Below are 20,082 nucleotides of genomic sequence, written 5' to 3' on the forward strand. Positions count from 1 at the left end.
TTTGCTCATCCGGACGATCGTAAAAATCATCAAAATTCACCTTTGTCATTGTCATAGATGTGGTAACATAGCCTGCTAGTGGTTCAGCAGAAAACCGTGTGACACATAATATACATTTGGCTACATTTTATTATACGATAAATACGAATTTATTAAACATGGTAACAAATATTCTCTAGCAGATCGGTTATACGATGGAACTGGTAGGCATAGGCCTATTATAAATTCGATATTAAATATCTTCCTGACGAGACAGATCTGCGCATGTGGTCAAAGACGATTCCTTACTAGCCACAGACCGTCCGCTGGAATTAGTTGAATCGCTATGGCTGTTGGTCGGACCTCTCATCTCTCCACATCGATTGTGACCTATCCCCGACATTGCCCTTATGAACTCACATCCTCCTGTTTTATTTCAATACGCTGGCGAAGTTACGTAATAATCGGATTAACTACCATAGCAATAGGTGAAAACAATTTTTGAATATACCGCGTTATACACTGATACGTTCAGGCGGTACCTCTTCATTGAACCATATCATGCTGCACCTGTAAGATCTTTGAAAAGACCAGTATTGTATTCAATCTATGATTGCAGACATACACAGTACAGGTGATGAGTGTAACCTGCTTGTAGCGCAGCGCGATATGTTCAAAATTGTTTTCACCTATTGCTATGGTAATTAATCCGATTAATTACGCAACTTCACCAGCGTATAATGGCCGAATAAATTCTGACCATCACTTGGCTTGTTGGATTCGTCTATACTACAATTCGCTGTCGAAGTGACGTAATAATCGCAATAACTACCATCAAGCAGATTGCACTAATCACCCGCGTATGTCACCAAACATAGATTGAATACCACTCTTTTCATAAATACTAATCTTACATGGCAGTGATTAGCATTTCTTTGACAACTATGGTTTAATGCATAGGTGCCACGTGAACGATGAAGTGCAGGGCTATATATTCGAAATTGTATTCATCAATTGCTATGGTAGTTAATCCGATTAATTACGTCACATCGACAGCGAATAGCCTATAGTATGGGTTCAAGTGGAACAAAAATAGTGTATGTCCATTGCTAGCTATGGTAATTAATCATGTTAGTGTTTACATCACTACTTCGGTGAAGACAAGAGAAGTGTGCCTTCTCTACCAACGCCTGTGATATAACAGGTGCAAGCGAAACAAAATTGAATGACCAGAATAGTTTCCTTTGTCAGATGAATTGATTGAAGTTTTTGAAGACACTCTATTCTTGATGGGACAATAGATTCAAATATGGAATAATTATTATTCCTCATCTATTTTTTTTTATTGAAAAAACTGCAATTGTGGCAACAGAACAATATTTATTTTGATTTCATTTCAAGTAGAAACAAAATCGTGCTTAGCCAAAAACGCACCCTACCTCAAGAATTGGGATGGCACAAAGGTGCAACATAGGTTTTTATTGCAAAGACGAGGACAGACAAGTAGTTACAACACATCTGTCTAACCGTGGGTTTCGCTATTATTTAGAATAAATGCTTTTACTAGTTTCTATAAAACCACAAAATTACTAAAAAAACTATAAAAAAACTAAAACAAAACAAAACAAAACAAACAAAAAAAAAAACGCACCTAAAATTAAAAGTAGAAAGGTAGATTTGAAGAAAGATAAAAAAAACAGGGCAAAAAGCTAAAATTAAACGAGAATGAAAAAACGGAACCGGTGCCCGGACCATGCTCTCTTCAGCATGTGTTCAGTTCCAAAGTCTGACGCTTTATCAATTGAGCTATACGATCCTGATATACGAAACAGTCGTTATTATGTCAATACAATTGATTGGTGTTACAACATACTTAGATGGAATGCATAGCCACCCAGTGCCAGTATATATTTGCTCAAACTCCAAAAATACAACAAGCAACCAATTTTATTGAGGGCGTTTCTTAGGTATATCCTTGTAGACGGGGTTTTACGGTAGTTTAAAATCAGAAATCCTCAATTTGAGAGCCCATTTTCAACATTTCCGTGATTTGTTCTTCATTTGATTGGATTTCCAAGCTTTTCCCAGTAACATTGGCAACTGGAAATCCAGTCGTTTTCAGAAAGCAGACTTAGAAATCCAGACATTTCTTTGATTGAAAATTTACTCCTCTATAGGGGTGTGCACCTATTTTCTGAATAGCCCAATAGTATCAAAAATGTTTTCTTGAATGTTCTTAGGGTTCTGGAACCAATCCAAATAAATCCCATTCATTAAATAATTGTATTTTCTCCTGTCTTTAATGGAAATATCAAATTCTAAAACCAAATCTTCAAAGGTTTTAACTAAATTGTGACCCATATAAAGATCTGAAATGCAATGGATCCCTTTTTCATCCCAAGTAGGGTAAAAGAAAAAACTTTTTTGTTTTTAACCGAACATCTTTGTTCCACCAAATTGGGTCCTGGAGATGGAAATCAGACCAGTTTAATTTTTCCTTCATCTTGCATTTGTATAAATACCATAATTTGATAGTCTCAATTAGCTGACAATTTGACAGTGTATTTAAAACACAATCTGGAGCATCTGTCTTCAACAAGACAGTATAACGAACTACCCTTCTTAGCCATGTTATCTGAAACCGCCACGCTATAAACAATAAACTAGATAATAAACGTCTAAAAAAAAGTAACTAACCCCCTTAAATAGTGACCATTATTCAAAAACGGGCGATTGTATTACAAATCTGTAAAATGCGTTGGAAGCAGAATTTATTTCTGCACATTTTGACGATTGACTAAATATTGACGTCACAGCGTACATTTAAATCAATGTAACCCAAGATTTGAAAGTTGCAGTAAATTCTATTGATTTGGTGGTAAGTGCAACTTTCAAATCTGGACCTCGCTATATTAAATTGACCGAAGTTTATTGTTTTCTGGGCTATCGTATCAAATGAGGTGTCAAAATGTGCAGAAATAAATTCTGCTTCCAACGCATTTTACAGATTTGTAATACAATAGCCCGTTTTTGAAAAATTGCCATTATTTAAAGGGGGTTAGTTACTTTTTTTGAGATGTTTATTATCTTTACCATAATATCTGGTTTAAGAGGGGTATAAAAAGAAAATGTCGTATGTCCATTGTTGTAGAAAAAGGTCCGCTTACCATGCTTTCCGTGCTGAAGTTTTTGTAAAAATAATCAAAATTAAACAAACTAAAAAACAAAACTAAAAAGAAACAAACTAAAACAACACAAAATAAAAACAAACGTTTAAGCATTTTGACTGGTCTTTTTAGCATTTTCAGAAATGGACGTCCATTGTTATACTATAATCCATGTCTGGTGGTTCCAGGTGGAATGGTGGATACGAGAATGTGCGGTAGATTTGAGGTGCATTTACAGCTTTTTTGGTATTTTCAAAAACTGGGTTTTTCCACAAAGTCTGGAAAAGATTGTGAAAAATGTGTAAATTTTTAGGAAATTTTGCAACAAATTGGGCAAATTCACTGTCATTTTGAGCAAAAATAATCGGAAATTACCATACCGGTATATATTTTTGGGTATCTTTTTCGTTAAATTTTGTATATTTTGATCGGGGGGGTCTCTCCCTGGTTGAAGGTATATGTGCCACGGGTTTGGGGTACTTTTTCAATGATTTTGGTATATCATGGGTGGGTTTTTAGTGGAGATCAGTGCACCCAATTGGGCGCACTTGGGCAAAAGTGCCCCTAAAAGAGCCCAATTAGGGCACATTTGGGTGCTTTTTGTGAAAAATTGGTATAGGCCTACTGATGGGTAGCAAAAACAGCAAATAGTAAGAATCTTTTTCGAAGACACCCCATTTTGATGGTTTAAAATCCCAGCTGCACATCGATATCGAAATCGAATTCACATCTCATCACGGTGGGGTGCTGGTCGGCGTGATAGGCCTATTTTAGATATTGTAGGCTTGTTTGGGCAACTTTTGCCCCCCCCAACCGTTCCCCCTTGGCCCTGGAAAATCATAGCTACGCCAACACTGGGGAGAGAGAGAGCGGACAGGGAGAGAGAGCGAGGGAGGGACAGTTAGAGAAAGAAGGGGAGGGGGAGCATAGAAAATTTCAAACAGTTATCTTCAGTAGATAGCAAACCAGCCTATAGCATGGCACAGTGTGTGCTTGTCGATTTGCAGCCTGGGATTTGCAGTAACACTGATGACATAATATGCAAATGTGATGTTATGTGTTATGTGATGTACGCGGATAAATACTAGTCATAGGGTTAAGCAAATACCCGGTAATTATAATTTACGCATGCATAAACGAGTTAAATACCAAAGTACCCTTCGAAAAAAGTTCTCTTCAATAATTTCTCACCCATTACGCTCTGATGAATAGTACCGGTACTTAATTTAATGCTTTACACGCTAAATGTTAACAAACTGACGAAATTTTCAAATATCACATACGGTAGGCTGTCTCAAGAACTGCTGAACCAATACTAGGCTTGTTTGTACTCATTTGAATGCATTTTTCATGCTGAAACCAAATATGGTAATCAAAAATTGAATTTTGACAATTTTTGAAAAAGTTTGAAATTTTTGACATGTCGTCTGCACTCGACACCCGCGTGGAGAGGGTTAAGTTCCCACAAGTGAAGCTAACTGAAATCTTTCGAGCGAAACAAACAATTTGAGACAACGTGATGAGACAATGATCCCAGGTATCTGGTCCCAGGTTATTGCATACCAACGATAAAGCAAAATCAATTTAGTGTATCATTTCATGGAAGGTCACGGTTAATGTTGGTTTCATAACCAAGGGTGAAAATCAATGATCGTTTAAGAGAATAAAAGAGTGAAGTATTTGAAGTAATGATTCAGATCAGTCTAAATTATTCAATTTTAGTCTTAAAAGGGCATTTCGTGATCCACAGCATCACCCCCCCCCACCACTTTTCTCAAAAAAACCGCCACGTTAAACAATAGACTAGATAATAAATATCTTAAAAAGTAACTAACCCCCTTAAAAGGGCATTTCGTGATCCACAGCCTCATCCCCCCACGTTTCTCAAAAAAAGTTGAGATTTTTATATCACCGGAAACCTCTGGCTACATAATGTTTATATACAAAACATTTCTTGCAGATTATTTCGTTTAGCAAAGATATCGTGAAATTTGAATTTCGTTCTGGTATACCAGAACGAAATTACAACACATTGTCTATAGAACAGTGTAATACACATAATCATGCATAACTCGCAAACGCAAAATCGGAATCAACTGACATTTTGGGAATAAGCTTTTTTCGTGGATATCTACTGAAAATTGTCATAAAAAGAGGATGCTAGGATCACGAAATACTTCTTTAAGTCGTGATTGATTCAGACATACAGCTGCAGTGATCATAATATTTGCAATGAACGACCTAGACTATGCCATAGTCGAATTTTGATAAATAAAAATATGTTATTATTAATCATAATGAACGCATTCCGTTGAACTCAAAATTATACTGATGTTTATTACAATTAAAGTGTTCAATAGTAAAATGGTCATGCATAAAGAGTTTATAAATAAGTGACAGTAAAAGTAAAGTATACGTACACCTATATGTTATTGAATGCAACATATCTTGCATAGTTATAATGACTCACTTCAATACTGAACAATTCTGATTTTGGAATCTACCAGTTTATGTTTATTGATAGCGAAAGCCCGAGTAAAAATTCACTCTATACCCTTAATATGATCCGACATTGAAACGTTTGTAAAACGTAAATTGTGCTTGATGGGAAGTTGTAAAATGGCAAGGAAACTAAAAAACTGCTCATTTTGTATAAGAAATCTGCTGTGCTATTAGGATTCCTGGCATCATTTAATTTCTGAAAATGTATACATTCATGTATTTATCATCATTACTTTTAACGATACAATACAAAACGATATCTCAAAACTGCCCCTGACCTTCCTGCCCCCTGGACAATAATTGTAATGTTATACGTGAAGTTCTGGTTTATGTTTTCCCTTCGCCAAAGATTCCCATGGCTTTAATTATTGGTAAATTATACTGAAAATTATACTGATGTTTATTACAATTAAAGTGTTAGGCCCTATAATTATGTGCAAATTTGTTTTTAAAAATGGGGTGGAGGATTATGTATCCTTAGCTTTGGGCGCCACAAGCCATAGCTAAGCCACTAGCTTTACATCCCAACACAAGAATATCCAACTTAATTGTTCGATAAAGTAAACAAAACAATATACTGTCGATCTCATTTTCCGCCAAATTGCACTTGACTGAACCGTAACTTACAAATGTGCTATCAGCATGACCAGATAAACAAAATGGAAATCTGCAGAAATTTCTACTGCTCAGTGCCAGAAGTGGGTAAGCGCAATAGTTGCCACGTGTAGCTGCCATGTGCAGATGTGTACAATATACTGTGTGTAAATTGCCAAATGTTCACAGGGCAGCTATTACACCGGGCTATTACACTTACCCACTTCTGGCACTGAGCAGTAGATTTGCCGATTGCGCCCAGATGACCGTAGAAAAACAAACCGTGGCGTGACTATCTTCTGAAAGACAGTCACCTTATGAGAAACCTGTTGCAGGGACTTGTTGATAAACAAATTATTCGACTGTCGGTATGTCACTGATGATATAAATAAGTTAAATAAAAGACACAAATTTGGTAATAATTTGACTTTTTCTGAGGCGCATTGGAGGTTAGCATGATCTGTAGTGTTGACACCAATAAAGCTGTCACACGAGAGGAATGGCATGGGTGGATAAAGGAGATCCCAGTGCTTGATATTAGGGGTGTCATTTTTGCCTCGTGTGCTTGATTTTATTCTATGAAAACGCGCAAAACTTTTTATTTTGATATTATCAGCCTTAACTCAAGAACCGCAACACCTATGAAAAATATAAATGCGATCATTTGCTTTCTTGGGTCAGTTCTATAGGATATGCATGTGTTGATATTAAGAAGAACAGTATAGCGTAGACAGCGGGGGTCTCTCTAAAAAATGTATTTTGTTTAGTCAAATGGTTAAAACTGGAAAAATGTGGCTTCTGCCATCCCAATTGCCTTAAAAGGGATCTCAAAATCCTTTTAGCGAGTCTACTATCTGATCTACTATCTACTGCTGATAGCACACTATACTTCATATGCTTACATGTATCTATGGCACACTATATACTTCATCTGCTATCTACTGCTGATAGCACACTATTTCATCTGCTATCTATACTGGCTAGTAATATTAGACACTACTTCATCATTCTGCAATCTAATATTAATAATAATAGCACTACTTCATCTACTGATAGCACACTATACTCCATCTGCTATCTAGGCCCTACTGCTGATAGCACTATACTTCATCTGCTATCTTTTCTGGCTAGTAATATTAGACATTACTTCACATTCTGCAATCTAATGATATCACTACTTCATCTCTGATATCTACTGCTGATAGCACACTATTTCATCTGCTATCTACTGCTGAGGAGCACACTATTTCATATGCTATCTCCTGCCGATAGCACACTATTTCATATGCTATCTACTGCTGATAGCACACTATTTCATCTGCTATCTACTGCTGATAGCATACTATTTCATCTGCTATCTATACTGCTGAGGAGCACACTATTTCATATGATATCTCCTGCCGATAGCACACTACATCATCTGCTATCTACTGCTGATAGCACACTACTTCATCTGCTATCTAATGCTGATAGCACACTACTTCATCTGCTATCTACTGCTGATAGCACACTACTTCATCTGCTATCTACTGCTGATAGCACACTGCTTCATCTGCTATCTACTGCTGATAACACACTACTTTATCTGCTATCTACTGCTGATAGCACACTACTTCATCTGCAATCTAATGCTTATAACACACTACTTCATAATTATGCTATCTACTGCTGAAAATACACTACTTAATATGCTATAGCACACTACTTCATATGCTATCTACTGCTGATAACACACTACTTCATCTGCTGGCTAGTACTACTTCATCATTCTGCAATCTAATGATGGGCCACTACTTCATTTGCTATACTGCTGATAGCACACTACTTCATCTGCTAGAATTGATTTTTTCTTTAATTTACTGTTTATACACCTAAAGGAAACCTATCTCAGGTGATGGGAAAATAATTTAGTTCATCTGTCACAATAACATATTTCATCATCTATCTTTATACCGCTGACAGCACACTAACTTCTATATTGCTTCTATCGCAACTCTATCTTAATCTTTTTGTTGTTGCTGATATCACACTATACTTCATCTGCTCAACCGCTGATAGCAAGGTACTTCATCTACTATTACGGATAGTACTGCTACTACTTCATCTGCCATCATCTGCTATCTACTGCTGATAGCACACTACTTTATGCTATCTACTACTCATTATGGTATACACTATACTTCATCGGGCTATTTTAAAAGATGGTATACATTATGGTTTTAACTTCAGTAATTCATCTATACTGCTGATAGCACACTACTTTATCTGCATGCTATCTACTGCTGCAGATAGCACATTACCTCATCTGATATCTACTGCTTACAGCACCAGTGACGTAGCCAGGACATTTTTTAGAAGGGAAAGGGGGGGGGGGGGGGGCGGGTATGGTAACTTTCAAGGGAGGGGGGGGGATTGGACGAAAATTGTCAAAAAGGGCTAAACTACAAAAAGAGTCTCATGCATATACCGCTGACTAGAATGAGGTATAGAGGGTGTGCGTGGGAGTGTGGGATGTGGGTTGTGGGGCTGTGTAGGGGTGTGGGTGTGGGTGGGGGTGGGGTGTGTGGGGTGGGTATGTGTGTGTGTGTCTGTCTATGTGTTTGACCTCCTTCAACAAGCTTTCCTTGAACTTTTCAGTCAACCGGGACTGGGCACAGTTACTAGTATAGGCCCCCCTACTAGTATATAAAAATCTAAATGAGTGGTTTGTTGGATAGGCATATGCTGACAAATAGAAATTTGAAATCAAAACAATATTTAGACAGGTCATACAAAGAAATAGGAGTCCAACCATAAAAGACACAATGCTTATATTTCATCTCAGCGATCTCACTCACGCGGGCGTTAAAAAGCAGGTCAAGTTCATTATACTTAAAACTTGTCAAAGCGCAATTAACCATAATGACCATGCGTTTTGAAGTCGCCTCATAAACAAGGTGGTGACGTTGGGGGTATTTCCAAATCGTGTTGGTTCAATTAAGTTATCTGGTCCAAACAAGATTACTTGCGGAGGAGTTCTGGTTGATTGAATTCAGAACGGCCGAAGTGGTGATGGTGGGGGCGGGGGCCAAAACAGGGTAAAATTGCAACAAAAAAAACGCACTGGTCCGTTATATAGCAAAATTGACCTTCATTTTTGGCTAATCTTGAATTGAAATTTTACCCTATAAGCTCCTATAGTAAGATATGCAAGGCTCACAATGCTCACGCCGCCACTGTCGATCTTATACCTAAACCAAAACTCAAGTTGGCCTTCCTCACGGTGAGTTTGGCCCGGAGTTTGGGGCCCACAAATTTGGGCCTGGCCCAGTAGCCCCCCCCCCCAAAAAAAATCCGGCCCTGCACATCACCACCATACTTTTATAAATTGCATATTTGTATTCATCGTGCAATTTTCTTTCAGAAAATATATATTTGTATGGTAGGCCTATAATAATTAGTCATAGTGCTATGCTAATTTGAAGATTGTAAGTAGTAGCCTAAAAATGTGAAAATTTGGGTATACACAACGCGTAGGGGGGTGGCGAGTTCAAAACTTATACTTTTGACATGCGCGTGTTATACGTGACATTGACAATCCAGAGTATAGGCCCGGAGTATGTCTGTTATAGCCCTACCACAGAGCCTATTTTAAACAGACTATATATCAGTATACTCCAAGACACCATCCTGAGAACTGAAAAGCCCAGTGACAACCCAATGATCGCTCACCCTTTTCTCGGGGTGAGCGGTCTCTGGGTTTACCTCTTAGCAGTTCGCATGATTTTGCACAGTGTCTTGGTATGGTGTATAGCCTACATATATATAACATGTATAAATTCTGCATAAATAGTAATGCATCTGTTACAAATACGCCTATAGCTTCAGAACTAATAATTGTTTCCACAATATTTCTGCATAGAAAGAAGGATGATTTATTTACGCTCATTTTGATACCCCATTTGTCAAATGTTGTTCAACATTAACAACACAGTACAAAATGTAGTGCCTTTGAAGAAAAAAAAAAATTGAAAAGTTGCACTTTACCGCGATCAAGACGAATATAACTAGGTTTCTACCACTTATCGGACCGTTACCATTGACATTGTACGGTATACAGTAATTTTAATTTGAAGGTTTTGAATGAACATATCCTGGATAGTGCGTTATCAAAAAGTTACAATCGCATTTTGAGAGACGAAATCACTCTAGATGGCGCTATTTTCCAAGTGAACTGCATGCATCAAGTGAACTGCAAGCATCGACTATGCCATAGGCACCACCAGTGTTCGAAATATGCCTCAAAAAGTTACAGGCCAACCGGGCTTGACCTTAAAAAGTTACCGGCCAGCCGGGCCGGCAACTAGATGCCGAGTCAGAAAAGTTACCGGCCAGGCCAAAAAGTTACAGGCCAATGGCCGGCTGACCGGCCCTATTTCGAACGCTGGGCACCACCACCACCACCTTCACCACCATCGCCACCCCCGCACCAACCACCACCACCAGACACCACTATACCCCCCTATACCCCCACCACTACCACTACCACCACCACCACCACCACCACCACACTGAAAAAAGATTAATTCGTCAAAAGGAGTCTTGACAAATTAAAAGTTATAAATAGTCACTGTATGAAATATTTTAACATCATGGGACACCGTAAGAATGTGCGCGCTTATGTGAAAATGTTTTTTCATCTTGAATGATAGAATATTTCATACAATGACTAGCTTTTAATTTGTTAAATAAGACCCTTTTGACGAATTAATCCTGAGGAATTAATCTTTTCAGTGCACCACCACCAGCATATTGAAAGTCACACCCACTAGACAACATCAACAGCATGTTTGCTTTTTGAGAAAATTCCATTAGGAAACGAATTTGGTGAAAACCTTCTGTTAAACCTTCCACCAGCCTGGGTGGCTCACGCTCCAGTAATTTCAGATGATTGAGCTCAGTAGGCCCCCCTAATAGGCCTACATCAAAGAATGTCTTCCAATTCATGAAAACAAATAGATAATCAGCTTATCGGATTAAAAGCTTAGAGGGAAGGTCTTGCTGCTCAGCGAGTGTTTGTAATTATCAGAAGGTTTTCTCCAAATTCATTCTCTAAAAAAAATGCACCTTTTGGATTTGAAAGCAGTGAAGTTGTGAAGTTCGCAGGGATCTAGGCTGGTCCGACTTCACAAATTGCGCCATCAAATTCAAATTTACACTGGATTATTCGAGAGACATAATTATTTTGATGGCGCTCTTTTTCGAGTGGAATTTTCAGACGGAGTTTGATTCAGGGGTGTTTGAATAGCACTTTTATTTTGCCACCAAGAGCTACAAGGCTAGAGGGCCCGGGGCCCACCCGGCCCACTTACATGTAAAGGTGGAATCACTTGTTGGGGGGGGGGGGCTGATGCAAAAAGGTGGTCCCTTAAAAGTTTTGACCCTCCTAATGGGGCGGGGGGAACTGAAAAAAAATATTCTTGGGAAAATTGAGTTTATATGCTTTTCTATGGGTTGACCCATTTTCATGTCAAAAAAAAGGGGGGGGGGGCTGAAATTTTTGAGATCTGAAAGGGATCGGGGGCCGAAAAATTTTCGCGATTAAATTGTTTGCATCAGGCCCCCCTAACAAGTGTTTGTGAACGGTCCCTTAGGGAGTGTTCACATACTTCGGAATTTTGTATTTACACTATTTTTAGCTATTTTTGCCCATGCATGATCTGAGTAAAAAAGGGCTTTATTGTTACACTGTGCACACGTAGCGCGCAAGAATTTTCATGTTCTTGTTCTTTTGCTATTTTCTTGTTTCAACTTTTTTTTTAACCATCCTCCTTTAGTAACCAAAACATTTTGGTCTCTTTGTGCAACTTCAAACTTTTTTTCGTCCCCCACGTTTTGCTCAGCCCCCACCAAAGTATTCACTCCTTAAGCTCAATGTGTATTACATCCATATCAAAACGATGCACTTGTAGTTGGCTGTTACATATGTGTGTTGCTTATTTTCGAGTTTCAAGTTTCGAGTGATAATTTTCGAGTTTTGAGTGATCATTTTCGAGTTTCGAGTGATAATTTTCGAGTTTCGAGTGATCATTTTCGAGTTTCGAGTGATCATTTTCGAGTTTCGAGTGATGATTTTTGAGTTTCGAGTGATCATTTTCGAGTTTCGAGTGAGGATTTTCGAGTGTCGAGTGAGGATTTTCGAGTGTCGAGTGAGGATTTTCGAGTGTCGAGTGAGGATTTTCGAGTTTCGAGTGAGGATTTTCGAGTGTCGAGTGAGGATTTTCGAGTGTCGAGTGAGGATTTTCGAGTGTCGAGTGAGGATTTTCGAGTGTCGAGTGAGGATTTTCGAGTGTCGAGTGAGGATATTGATAAAAGTTATTTCTTTCTGACGAAACAAGTCTGAATACGACTTGAAACTATGGGCGACACAAATTTGGCATTTTGAACACTTTATCGGAGAATGTGCCCATGATAGAACCCATCGGATTCAAAATATAAACACAGATTTTATTACATTTCACTCTGCAGTGTTTTACGCAATGGCTATCTTCAGGTGAATTAATGAAAACACGACGAAGACATTTCTAAATCAAAAACTCCGTAACCTAGTGGATTCAAATACGTTAGTGATTTTCATATTTTTGCTATAGCTTGATCATATACATGTAAACTCTTTCAAATGATGTGAATAAAGACCTGCCCTAATGCCCTCAATATGTATATTATATTCTGTTGGCTCATATTTAAATTAGAGTACCATTGTCTGTTGTTTGGGAAGGCATTTTAATTTAATTTAACATTTTTTGACATCTTCAGTATAACAAATCAGAGCCAAAAATGTAAATTTAGAGCATTTGTATGAAACTCGAAAATGGCACAATTTCGAGTCTTGTTACTCGAAAAATGATCAAAATTGAGTCTTGTCACTCGAAAATGATCAAAATCGAGTCATGTCACTCGAAAATGAAAAATTTCGAGTTTGCTCCAAAATTGATTTGTTGCCATAAATTGGCTTAAATACCACATATTTTTAACTTAAGTTGGCTCATGAGGCATTTTCTGGATATTAGTATAAAATGCTCAGCATGTTCTATACGGTCTGCCAATAATCTCATGCCCCCCCCCCCACGGCTTGCCAAAAATTGCTCCCCCCCCCTTTCGGCTCGCCAAAAATTTCTTGCCCCCCCAATTTTACCCTCCCCAGGGCTCATAATTATTGCACAGCCCTAATCTGTTTAAAACCTGCTTCAATAGAGCAATTTCAAAATGCCTCATAACCCACCTTAAATACCGCATTTAGTGCAAATACATGTACTAAATACTGCAATGTTGAAATTGACATAGAACCTATCGGATTCAAAATATAAACACAGATTTTATTACATTTCACTCTGCAGTGTTTTACGCAATGGCTATCTTCAGGTGAATGAATGAAAACACAACAAAGACCTTTCTTAATCAAAAACTCTGTAACCTAGTCTGGATTCAAATACGTTAATGATTTTCATATTTAGGCTATAGCCCGATCACAAACTCTTTCAAATGATGTGAATAAAGACCTGTCCTAATGCCCTCAATATGTATATTATATTCTGTTGGCTCATAATTAAATTAGAGTATCATTGTCTGTTGTTTGGGAAGGCATTTTAATTTAATTTAACATTTTTTGACATCTTTAGTATAACAAATCAGAGCAAATAGTGCCAAAAATGTAAATTTAGAGCATTTGCATGAAACTCGAAAATGGCGCAATTTCGAGTCTTGTTACTCGAAAAATGATCAACATCGAGTCTTGTCACTCGAAAAATGATCAAAATCGAGTCATGTCACTCGAAAATGAAAAATTTCGAGTTTGCTCCAAAATTGATTTGTTGCCATAAATTGGCTTAAATACCACATATTTTTAACTTAAGTTGGCTCATGAGGCATTTTCTGGATATTAGTATAAAATGCTCAGCATGTTCTATACGGTCTGCCAATAATCTCATGCCCCCCCCCTCGGCTTGCCAAAATTGCTTCCCCCCCTTTCGGCTCGCCAAAAATTTCTTGCCCCCCCAATTTTACCCTCCCCCCAGGGCTCATAATTATTGCACAGCCCCTAATCTGTTTAAAAACCTGCTTCAATAGAGCAATTTCAAAATGCCTCATAACCCACCTTAAATACCGCATTTAGTGCAAATACATGTACTAAATACTGCAATGTTGGAAATTGACATAGAACCTATCGGATTCAAAATATAAACACAGATTTTATTACATTTCACTCTGCAGTGTTTTACGCAATGGCTATCTTCAGGTGAATGAATGAAAACACAACAAAGACCTTTCTTAATCAAAAACTCTGTAACCTAGTCTGGATTCAAATACGTTAATGATTTTCATATTTAGGCTATAGCCCGATCACAAACTCTTTCAAATGATGTGAATAAAGACCTGTCCTAATGCCCTCAATATGTATATTATATTCTGTTGGCTCATAATTAAATTAGAGTATCATTGTCTGTTGTTTGGGAAGGCATTTTAATTTAATTTAACATTTTTTGACATCTTTAGTATAACAAATCAGAGCAAATAGTGCCAAAAATGTAAATTTAGAGCATTTGCATGAAACTCGAAAATGGCGCAATTTCGAGTCTTGTTACTCGAAAAATGATCAACATCGAGTCTTGTCACTCGAAAAATGATAAAAATCGAGTCATGTCACTCGAAAATGAAAAATTTCGAGTTTGCTCCAAAATTGATTTGTTGCCATAAATTGACTTAAATACCACATATTTTTAACTTAAGGTGGCTCATGAGGCATTTTCTGGATATTAGTAAATGCTCAGCATGTTCTATACAGTCATAGAGTAGGGCAAAGTACACTGATCAAAATATCTTTTGTTTGAAGTAAATCAGACATAATTATGGTTTTCATAATTCCGTATTCATTCCATTAATCACCCAGGGCAGGGACTGCCTTTTGAGGAGAGCGAGAGCAATCACTCTCTACTGCTCTCCTTAAATCTGGTATAGGAGAGTGATTTTAGCTCTCCTTAGTTGACCATTCTCTCCTTACATTCTATTGTAAATGCTCTAAACAGCTCTCCTTGAAGGCTCCAGAAGAGCTATTTAATGCTCTCCTGCAAATTCCAAAAGAGAGTCCCTGCCAGGGCGCTTATCAACATCATTTTGAGTGAGTGCTTATTTTTAGACATTGTTTACATACTTGCAAACGTAAACAATGGTCCAAATTATTGATTTTAAGTTTATACATGGTTCCATGTTTGATGTGTAATTGGTTTCTGCACATAATGATAGGGGATCATGTGTAATAAAGGCACTTATAGGGATATGTACAGTAAATGGAACAAATACGGTATATCAATTTAATTTCCTCATTTTGTTATCTGATTGTTTTGACAAATAATCAAAATTATTAACCTCTTAAAACATGCTTTAAGAGCAATTCCACCTTAAATACTGCATTTAGTGCAAATACTAAAATATATACTACAATGTTGAAAACTGACATAGAACCTAGATGCAAGTCTGGGTTCAATATATATATAAAAGCGCAGTGATTTATAGTGCGCTACGCACAGGCACAACGCCTAGACGTTGATCCACAAGCCTCAGCACACTTTACTAAACTCAGATTTTCCTCGAAAATCCTCACTCGACACTCGAAAATCCTCACTCGACACTCGAAAATCCTCACTCGACACTCGAAAATCCTCACTCGACACTCGAAAATTATCACTCGACACTCGAAAATCCTCACTCGACACTTGAAAATCATCACTCGACACTCGAAAATCATCACTCGACACTCGAAAATCATCACTCGACACTCGACAATCATCACTCGACACTCGAAAATCATCACTCGACACTCAAAAATCATCACTCGACACTCGAAAATTATCACTCGAAAGTCGAAAATCATCACTCGACACTCGAAAATTATCACTCGAAACTCGAAATCCTGACTCGATACTCGAAAATTATCACTTGAAACTCGAAACTCGAAGATAAGCAACACACGTTACATATGTTCATTTCACATAAGGCCGTATAAAATTAATATTTTGGTTCTCGTCCAGAGGATTTTCATGAATTGATGAGGGAGGAGGTGTTTTTTTTTTTTTTTTTTCAGTGTAAAATCAGCATTGTCTGTAGTTTTCGGTCTTTTCCAACATAGGAAACGATGAGGCACTTTTTTTTTTTCAAATGTGAGATTCTGAGGTATAAACCCCCTAGAGTACCACAAAAAGACTTGGAAGGGGTCCTTGTTCTCTAATAAACTTATTTATATGTATGAAAAATTCATAAATCATTCCAAAGTCTAAAATAATTGAAAAATCTAAAAAAAAAAAAAATCTGACAAATCCCAGAAATTGTGGAGGGAGGGGACGAGAACAACCAAAACATTAATTTTATACGGCCTAATAGTTAGGAATACTAGACTCATCTCAAGTGGAGGTAAGAAGTGAATTTTATAGCTCCAAAGCTTCTAATTTAGCCCAATTTTAGTTCACAGACCCCACAAAAATGAAATTTCAGTTATCAAGCCCCTATTTTGCCCACTAAAATAAGTTTTTAGTTCAACGTTCGGCGCTCAGCACCGCACACTCGTACTCCTATATTATACCCAAATTTAAGTTGAGTGGAGTCGAGTCATTGATTATCCACCCGGACCACCCCGATTATCCATCATGAGAGTTAGCATACAGGGTGTCACAGAAAAAATTACCGTGTGAATAAAATTGAACGTCGAGAAATAGACGCCAGAATCAAACAATTTAAAATGTAGCGCATAGCCTATTTCATTGTGCATCACATATGAACATTTTATTTGATTCAGTTGATTGGTTGCGAAGAAATTACCGATTACATAATGCGCGCATCAATGCAGTTCATTCCAAGTTTGATCAACAGGCGCTATTTTCATACTCACTCAATTAAGCTGCCTAAAGTTTGTGTATCTCATTAAATTTAGCCCACATTATCTATTTTATATTCCAACGGTGTTATGTTATTCATGCTTTCATTGAAGATAAACAACAGTTTATCCGAGAAAACTTTGATTTCTGCAATTGGAAGGTTTCCAACTTTAATTTTAGGTTGTGCAAATATTTTATATTTTAACTTTCCAAAGAACATTTCAGCCAAGAATGACAGCTTTACATGTAATTTTTGATACCATGCAACATTAATGTTGGAGTTTTAAAATATTTAAACTTTGCATTAAAATTACAATTTATTGGAAATAATCCAAAAACATTAATGTGTGTGAGAATTTTTTAAGCCAGCTGGAATTCTTTATGCAATAATTCTTTATAGGCCCTACAACATTTATATCAACATTAACGAAAAATATATTTACAAGTAGGCCTACCGAGCATCATCTGGCATGCAAGCTTTTATTTTGTCAATATCGTGCAGGTTTTCAAATTTGAACAAAACCTAATTAAATGTTTTGCAAGAAACAGATTATTTAGAAAGAACAAAAAATATTTCTCCGAACAAAATATGAAGCCCATTGACTAGTGCGCATTGTGTTGAATGATCTTTCGATCAAACTTGGAATGAAGTGAATTGACGCATGCGTTATGTAATCGCGCATTTCTTCGCAATCAGTCAAACGATTCCAGAATAATTAGCGTATAAGATGCACAATAAGATGGACTACACGCTGATATTTTGATTTTTGAATTCTGATGTCTATTTCTCGATTTACGTCCAAATTTATTCGCCTGGTAATTTTTTCTGGGACACCCTGTATTAAATTTGGGCTATAGATTGTTTTGATTTTGAGCCAAATTACACTATGTGTGGGGTGGGTGTGGGTGGGTGGGTGGGGGGTGTGTGTGTGGAGGGGGGGGGGGGTCAACGATACCTCGTTCAACGAAAAACAACCGACTATTATCCGTTTAAACCAGGGGCGTAGCCAGCTTTCTTGGTCAGGGGTGGCAAAATAAAAATTTCGGGGCACAGACGAAAAAAAAATTGCAGTTGAGTCGTATACATACATAGGCCTATACCGGTTTAGTTTTTTAGAGACTTTATACATATCTTCGAACTTCATCAAAAGTGTTGTATTTTACAATCATACTATTTTGGCACATGATGGGGGCGAATTTTGGTGGAAAAGGGGCTCCTTGCCCTTTTTCTTTTCCTTTGCGCTCTAGATTTTCTCTTTCATTTTTTGTCAGAGGAGCACTTCTTTGTCCCTCCACCCCCCCTCCCCACTGGCTACACTACTTGTTTAAACGGATTCTTGTCATTTTGGGTGGGGGGGGGGGCTGATTTTGAAAAAGTTGACCTTTTCTCAACATTTGAACCTTTTTGGACAAGGGCGGACCTTTTTGGACCAAAAAGGCATAAAACCTAAGTTTTCGCTCGCTACTCTCGCATATGGGACTTTTTGGCCTTTGGCGATGGGGGGGCGTCCACCCCAGTTACGGGTCTACTACCCTAAATAGGCCCTACCCTATTTAGGCCTATTTCTAGCGTTTAATATCAATCAGTCCGTGAGTGACTTGCCTCACAAAATTTGACAAAAATGACTTGCCAGCTTCACAGAGTTTTGCAATTTTGAAGTTCTTCTTTTTAGCTGAGACGAAACCCATTGGACCGATGAATAACATGTTGCTCTTGGCCCTTTATCTTTAGAGGAATCAAGTTTGCAAAGTTTGCAAGTCTCTGAATATCCTTTTTTGTGTGTTTCTTTGTTTGTTTATTTAATTGTTTCTTTTTATTATTAGGCCTATTATTATTATTATTATTATTATTATTATTATTAGGCCTATTATTATTATTATTATTATTATTATTATTATTATTATTATTATTATTATTATTATTATTATTATTATTATTATTATTATTAGTGTTAGTGTTATTATTATTATTATTATTATTATTAGTGTTATTATTATTATTATTATTATTATTTATCATCATTATTATTAGGCCTAATTGAATATTTTCTTCATCCAACAAGTTTTTGAAAGACTTTTTTAAATGTCTTAACCCTGTTGTTCTGTTACACCACTCCCCAAAAAAAAAAAGAGAAGAAGAGGAAGGAAAATATTAAAATTGTTACTTTTCTTTGAAAATCTAGTTTTACTTTTGAACTAAATATTGGAAAAGGGACAGTGCGCTGTCACATTGACGATGTCAACCTATCAATCATGTAGCGAACGGAATGTTGGGAATGGAGCTGAAACATGCGCAAATATCTGCGCAGACTTCGGCAAAGTGCCGGAATCCAACATGGCGGAGACTGTAGAAGTCGAAATGACAGTAGATCATTGAGTGATGTAAGCCGGTTTACTGGGAAATACACGGCCTACAGAGATGTCTCGACTCGCCGATTACTTTGCAGTTGTCGGTTACGATTACGATAAAGATCGTGAGTAGAAAAATTGGTTGATTAAGTGTAGTTTTTGGGTCAAAAACGGGATGTTTTATGGGCGTGAACTATCTTCCTCTTTACTCTGAATGTTATACTGTGTGTGCATGTATTGCGTGTTATGCATGCAGTTCACGAGTATTGAGATTTTAGGCCGGCTTTGTTGTGGACAGAATTATGTAATATATTATATGATAAACAGTTTACCATGCTTTTAAAGTAAGTGTGAACCAGACGTTTAACAGTACATGAGTACAAGAATTCTGGTTTTTGAGATTCCAGTAAATTTAGTATTTTCTGTTGAGTCATGTGACAATAATTTTAGTAAACATCATCACATTCATTCATAGTGTCAAAACTATGTCAGTGCATGTGTGTGTGTGGATTGTTAGTTGTGCACATAATATGCACAACAAACTATGGCGTGCATGTATGACAATTGACATGGTCACATGGTGGTGT

General features: G+C 37.2%; 1 protein-coding gene across 1 annotated transcript in view; it reads left to right on the top strand.

Moving 5' to 3' along the window:
* Positions 1 to 19,479: 19,479 nt before the first annotated feature.
* The window catches only part of LOC140168135 (myotubularin-related protein 13-like), a 161,840-nt gene continuing 161,237 nt past the window's right edge, over positions 19,480 to 20,082 (top strand). Inside the window, 1 exon segment of the mRNA XM_072191449.1 lies at positions 19,480 to 19,620. Coding sequence (XP_072047550.1) covers positions 19,566 to 19,620 — 55 coding nt within the window. The 5' untranslated portion in view covers positions 19,480 to 19,565.

The sequence above is a fragment of the Amphiura filiformis genome, chromosome 13, assembly GCF_039555335.1.
Source record: "Amphiura filiformis chromosome 13, Afil_fr2py, whole genome shotgun sequence".
In the NCBI taxonomy this organism is placed as follows: domain Eukaryota; kingdom Metazoa; phylum Echinodermata; class Ophiuroidea; order Amphilepidida; family Amphiuridae; genus Amphiura; species Amphiura filiformis.